The sequence below is a fragment of the Diceros bicornis genome, chromosome 4 (assembly GCF_020826845.1).
Source record: "Diceros bicornis minor isolate mBicDic1 chromosome 4, mDicBic1.mat.cur, whole genome shotgun sequence".
NCBI lineage: Eukaryota > Metazoa > Chordata > Mammalia > Perissodactyla > Rhinocerotidae > Diceros > Diceros bicornis.
In genome coordinates this window covers 101796605-101803175 of record NC_080743.1, presented here as the reverse complement: position 1 = coordinate 101803175, position 6571 = coordinate 101796605, and the positions used below count along the sequence as shown (strand labels likewise).

The 6571-nt window shown below is 44.7% G+C and overlaps 1 protein-coding gene across 2 annotated transcripts; it reads left to right on the top strand.

Annotated features, from left to right (window-relative positions):
* Positions 1-742: 742 nt before the first annotated feature.
* SNRPE (small nuclear ribonucleoprotein polypeptide E) lies at positions 743-5801 on the top strand. Of its 2 annotated transcripts, XM_058540289.1 has the most exons (5): positions 743-846; positions 1228-1254; positions 2338-2400; positions 3293-3371; positions 5564-5801. In XM_058540289.1, the coding sequence occupies exons 1-5, from the start codon at positions 793-795 to the stop codon at positions 5617-5619; spliced, it is 279 nt and encodes a 92-aa protein (XP_058396272.1). In that variant the 5' UTR covers positions 743-792; the 3' UTR covers positions 5620-5801. The 2 variants fall into 2 exon arrangements, with proteins under 2 accessions (XP_058396272.1, XP_058396273.1); XM_058540290.1 differs by lacking the exon at positions 1228-1254 and having other exon boundaries at positions 764-828.
* The last annotated feature ends 770 nt before the right edge of the window (positions 5802-6571 follow it).

The window sequence follows — 6571 nt, the reverse complement described above, 5'->3', positions numbered from 1 at the left end:
CCTTCACGAGGTCGGCATCCCTCTTTCCTCACTGAACGTCCGCCCCTCCTCTAAGGGGCGCCCTGAGCCAGGGCCTCAGCTCTGAGCGAGCGTCTTCATCCATGAAACGCGGGTTCCAGCTGACCAGGACCCCGCCTCCCGCCGGCCCCCGGACGCGGTGTGCGGACCACGCACGCGCGCTCCCGCTGCCCCGACTCGCCCGGGGCGAGTGTCCGCCCGTCTGGGGACAGCTGGGCTGAGGCCGGCGGGCCGAGGGACCCGCCCGTGTCCTCCCGGTCGGGGCGGGTGGAGCCCGGAGTCAGGGTCCGGGCCCCCACGCACACGGCCGCGCCCCTCGTCCCCCCACCTCACGGGGCCCACGACGGCGCAGCCACGGCGTCCGCCTCCGGACAGTGCCAGGTGCGCCCCGAGCCCGCCGCCCGCCCCTCCGCACCACAGCGCGGCCGTCACCTTCGGTTCCAGGCGGACAGGCCTAGGAAAGCACAAACCAACCCATTCCACAGGCGGAGGGCCGCCTGGGCCGCCTACCTCTCTCGGCCGACTCAAACCGAGCCGCCGCCTCCAGGTGGCGCTGTAGGACCGGCCCACGTTCCAAAGCGCCATTCCCCTCAGTCGGGCCTCCCCCGGATGCTGTAGAGCACCGAGAAAAGCGAGCCCCCCGGCTAGAGAGGCATTTCCCAGGAGCCTCCCCGGTCGCCGCGCGGGGACCATACACTTGCTTTTCCGGTTCCTTATTCCGGAAGTTGCTCTGAGGCGGCGTGCGCGTTCGTGTGGCCTTTGTCCGCTTTCACCATGGCGTACCGCGGCCAGGGCCAGAAGGTGCAGAAGGTGATGGTGCAGCCCATCGTATCCTCCGCGGACGGCAGGGCTGGGGGGTCGGGCCGGAAAACGGGGCGAAGAGCGGACGGCAGGCCGGAGGGCGCGGGCCGCGGCCACCTCCCGTGAGCCCGCGGGCGGGCGGCCGAGCCGGAGGAGGCGCGGGAGTCGAGCACCGTGCCGGGGGAGCGGGAGCCGCGGGGAGACGGCTGCGGGAGTCCTGGTGAGGGCGGGGGCCGGCGTCCCGCGGAGTGAGAGGGCGCGCCTTCGAGGGCCGGGGGCGGCGCCTGTGTCGTGCAGGCGGCAGAGCTCGCGCTCGGAAGACGACCAGGGGACGGTGGGCTAGGGTTGACTCGCTCAGGGGCCAGAGCCTGTGCTGTGCGTGTACTTCTTCCTTAACCGCGGGTGCAGAACCTCATCTTCAGATACTTGCAAAACGTACGTAAGTCGTTAGTTTCGTAGTTTTCTTTGAGTAAAGAGTGAATTTATTTGGCTGTGTCATTCTGTCTGATCACTGTGTTCTAGAGTTAAAAATAGGTGGAAACTGTGGAGATTGGAGGGGCATTTGAGGGGAAAGGGTACAGGGAAAGCTCTAATGTAGTAAAATGGTGTGTAGCCATGCCAGCTCCAAGCATCAGAGAATCGTGTCATCGTTACTTTGCAAGACCGAGATTACTAATTTCAAAAAGTAATTATTGGCAGACGTGTCAGTGGTATTTGGATATTGGTAGTGGTTATGGCCAGGGCATTGGAACCTTTCCCTCTTCTTTCCCCTAGGGTGAGACGTCGGAAGAAAACTCCAGTCAGCTTTAAACCACGTCATAAGGTGGTGTGTTTAGTACCTGGAGGAAAACTTAAACATAAAAAAGACAGTAAAAAAAGAGAGAGGAGGGATAGATTCAGGCGGTTTAGTGGCAGCCTGCTTTCTTTTGGGAGGATTTTTAGCACCTCAGATTTTGAGTTGGCAGGGCAGAGTGTTTAAATTATTTCTGAGGGAAAATGTAGTTCCTGTTGCTCTTACAAATTTTAGCGTGACAATACAATTGGAAAACATTAATTTCAAGCCATTGTAATTTTTAATCACCAGAATTGAGAGTCCCTCCCTTGATTGTTAGGTGTAAGGCATGGAAAACCAAGAACCTAGAGAAAGCTGTTTTGGAGCTGGATTTTCTTATAGCAGGTGAGAAAGAAGCACTTGGTCATTAGAAATTCCTGCTTTGTGCGATACTGTCACCAACTTTCAATTGAAATGTATTGAGAATAGAAGCAGTAAGAAATGTGATTGAGTTCCAAGATCACAGGGAAATTATTAACTTAGTCCCAATGCAGCATTTATTAAGTGAGAATGTTTTTTGGCAAGTAACTAGTCTTAGTTACCAGTTCTTAGGTATGTGTTAAGTGGTTAAAACTCTTGACTTGAAATTTTTGAAGTTTCTTTAGGAGCCTTGTTTCTCTGTTGTTTGACCAAAGTGATTGGATTATGTTTATTTTTTAACATTTTTATTTTTATGATTATTTCAGAGATCTCGGATTCAGGTGTGGCTTTACGAGCAAGTGAATATGCGGATAGAGGGCTGTATCATTGTGAGTACCCAGGACATTTACTACCCAGTTAGTTCACAGAAAAAGATTTTGCAGAAAAGGCCAGCCAGAGCAATGTACAGAAAGTCCAAGACCCAACCCAAGGAAAGTTTTTTAGGGCCCACTATCCTTGTCTCATTGTTCTACTCATTGTTAGGAATTGGGTAATTCAAAAAAGAGAGGGAAAATTAATTTTTAAAATTAATTTTATTTTAAAAATTTAAAATAATTTTAAAAATTATTTAAACAACAGTGTTAGTATTCAAAGGAGAGGACAAAAGAAATAAAATTGAGGGGGGCGGTGAGGATTAATGGAGTGTTAGTTTTGGGTTAGGTGATACCTCAATAGAGCTTGGTGGGGTTAGTTAAATAAGACTCCCAGGATGGCAGAGTACCCTAAATAATGTTTTAAAGAAGGGTAAAATATGGTTGAAAGTATTATGTTCAGACACTTTGGTTTTCCGTTTAGACTTGTAGATTCCATCAATATAATCTCCCCTTCCCTGTTTACTAGTTGGAAAGCAGGCGTGGTGGTTAGTGGTGTTAGTGTTTTGTGGGGAGCATGGGAAGAACGGTGCAGTAGATGTTAATTCACATATGTAGGCGTGTACTCGACCTTGGGCAGCTTATAAAAGGTAGAGAGAATGGCTCTTTGGCATAACTAATGAGATCTTAGTCCAAAAGGTTACAGAAGTAACTTGGAGTACATGCTGGCTTTCTTTGTTATTTAAGGAGAGGCTTAGGGTGGGAGGTGGTGTTCAGCTGAAAGATCAGTGTAGCGGTGAATTTCTGAAGTTGGTTGGCATTTCTGTACCTCCATAAGTGTGTTCTTGTAGAATGGTTTGGATGTGATCTTACTTGAAGATGACAGTCATCAATTGGCTTATTTTTCTAGGGTTTTGATGAGTATATGAACCTCGTATTAGATGATGCAGAAGAGATTCATTCTAAAACAAAGTCAAGAAAACAACTCGGTAAGAATATAGATGCCTTATAGAATTGTAGAAATTTGTATTCACTGGTACAGTTGAATGACTTGCAACTCAGTTCATGTTTAAATTTAGTTTGTATTTGAGAAGTTATTATTTGGGGGAGTAGTACACACTTGGAATCATGCTCTGCCACTTATTCCTTACCCCACTCCATTTCTCCTGCCTGTCCACTCAGTTCTCACCAAGGTCACCGAAGACTAATGGTGTTTAATGGTCAATATTAGTCCTTATGTTATTGAATTCTAAACAGCATTTGGCACTGTTGGCCACTCCCTCCTTAAAAACTGTTCCCTTGGCATTATGATACTATGCTTAGGTTTTCAGTGTTCATCTCTAGTTACTCCTTTTCAGACTTTTGTATATTCAGTCTTTGGGACCCAGCCATTCAGTGTTTTAGTTGCTCAAGTCTTGGTTCTAGGCCCTCCTGTCACTCAGTGTTATTTTCTAAGGCACTCAACTATGCCTTCAATTACCGTCTGTATTGACTCCCAAATTTACGTTGGTAGCTGTAGACCTCTCTGAGCCTATTGAGTGTTTCTACTTGAGTGTCTCAAAGGCTTCTCAACATTAGCATATCAGAAATCAAACTCAGTTCCCATCCCTAACACACTAGAGCTATTTTAGTGTTCCCTGCCACACTGAGTGGCACGAGTTTCCATTCGGTTTACTAATTTCTCTGGAGCTACCTCATCCCCCTCCAGTTTGCTCTGCAGCCTGCAGTCATCTTTTAAAAACACCAGTCTGACCTTGTCCCTTTGCTTGAAATCCTTCGGTGGCTTCCTGGTGCTCATAGGGTAAGAAGGTCTTTAATGTGTTCTGCAGAGTCCTTCATGATCTGGCCTTATCTCCCTCTGCTTGTTTTGTATCACTCTCTGCTTCGTTATCTGAGTTTCATCCTCACTTCTTTCAGTTCTTTGAGTCTGCACATTTGCCACACCATAAATCTTTGTGTATGCTGTTAGTGTGTCTTTAGGACTCAGATCAAGTATCATTTTCTCCCAGGGTTTGGTTTGGTTTTGCTTGGGGTGGGCATGGGGGAGGCAGGGTGTGCTGTGCTCTCTGAATTTGTGGTAAAACATTCATTAGTGGGATTATTTTAATGTCTCTCCCACTGGTCCAGTGTTCTTTTTGCTCCCTAATGTGCTCAGTGCCTGCCATGTGGTAGAAATTCAAAAATGATTGAATAATGAACGCAGTTTCTTAACCCAGTTAACAAAGGGTCTTTAGGATTCATGGCTTCATCAAGACAAACTGAATCATTTCTGTGAATATCCCATTAACTTGAGGTGTGTATAAGCATCTTGTCTTTGTTTAATGCCCCAGTTCACAGCTCACTAGTACTTTTATCAATGGTGGGTTTCAGGTATCTTTTTTTTCCAGACTCTGAGGATTCTTTTGAACCTATACTACATGTGCAAAAAATAGATTCTGAGAAGTAGTATGATGTTTTGCTATGCTTCCTGCTTAGGCTATTTTTGTGAAAGCCTGGATTTTTCACATTTAAAAATGTCTTGCCAGGAAGGGTAAGCTAGCCTTATTGACATCATATTATTTATAAATTACTTGCAAAGTGTTGAATTCCCATGGTACTACCCATCCTGTAGAATAGATTAATATCACCTGTGGTAGAAGCCTGGGAGAGTGGAACAATTTAATCACTATTGGGGTCGATTAGCATTTCTCAAACTGTTACTAAACACCCGTGTTCCTGAAGACGTTTCTCAGGAAAAAAATATTCTCTGCTCAAATAAGTTTAGGAAACATTGGCTAAAACTTAAACAGGTTTGTTTATTTTAGGATGAAGTCTTTAATATACTAAGAGCTCTAAGAATGGGGTTATAGTACATTGCATTTCCTAAACTTGGCAGACATACAACTCATTTCCCAGCTTCTACAAACTCAGAGCAGTGAGACTTTGACTTGATTCAATTGCCTTAGACTACAGAAACCGTACTTTTTATAAGATAACGTTTCTCTACCTTGTTTAGGCTATTGTTGACAATAATATGCACAGTCTTTCAATGTATAGTTATTTGAAAATGTTGGAATACCTTCATAAGAGAGAGAGCATTTTCAGAATTGCTCGAGAATGATTAGAAATTCTGAGGCTACAAGGTGGTTATACAGTTGTCTGAGTGGCTGTTAATAGCTTTTTTTTTAATTTTGTGTTGCAGGTCGGATCATGCTAAAAGGAGATAATATTACTCTGCTCCAAAGTGTCTCCAACTAGAAATGATCAATGAAGTGAGAAATTATTGAGAAGGCAATACAGTTTGTTTTTAGGTGTCCTTTTTTGGAGTGTAGTTCTAAAACATTGGTTCATATTGTTTTTATTACTCGTATGTTATTACCAGATGACAATAAATGCTTTGGGATTGTTTTTATTAAAAAAGTTACATTGCTTTCTTTCTATCCAGTGGTAGAGACCTTTTACACAATGGCACCACTAGCTGTTGATATTTATTTTCAAGTTTTCTGAAGGGTGGCCGTTGCCCTGGGCATTTGCTTTTCACAGAGCCTGGATCTGTAGATTCTTAAGGCAAAGACTAGGAATTCTCCCTGACAAGTAAGCTTCTGATATTGGGTGGTGGAGAAGGGGAGGGTTCACAAAAATAAGCAAAGGTTATTGTGCTAATATATATCTTCACTATCAATTCTAATTCTGGATGCTGGAGTGCTAGTTTCTAACTACAGTAGGTTGGGGACATTATAATAGCTTCAGTATTTGCTTAGCACTGTCATAGAGTCTCTGTGTGAGGTCTTTGTGAATTCTTTTTTCACTAAGATCAGAATCTGAGAGGTATTGGGGTATAGGCAAAGAATGAAGTGTGTGAAAAGTACATTAAAATTAAAAATGAGCTATGTTAAGAGTTAACAGGAGGGAGACTTTGTGAGATTGATAACCTGAGAAAGACCACAAGTGGCACTAGTAAGTTGTTAGGCAGAATAGTATGTTAATTGGAGAAACACCTGTCTCTTATCCTTATCTCTCAGGATTTTGGTTTCTTCCCCAGTTACTGCCTTTTTCCTAATTGAATAATGTGGACAAATCTCTCCTACCCCAATATCTTGGAGTGGTTCTAGTTAGAATTCTGTTAAATTGTTAGCATCTGCTGTTAGATAGGCACAAAGTTGAATAAATACAGTGAAACAGACTGGCAAACAAATAGCTTCAGTACCAC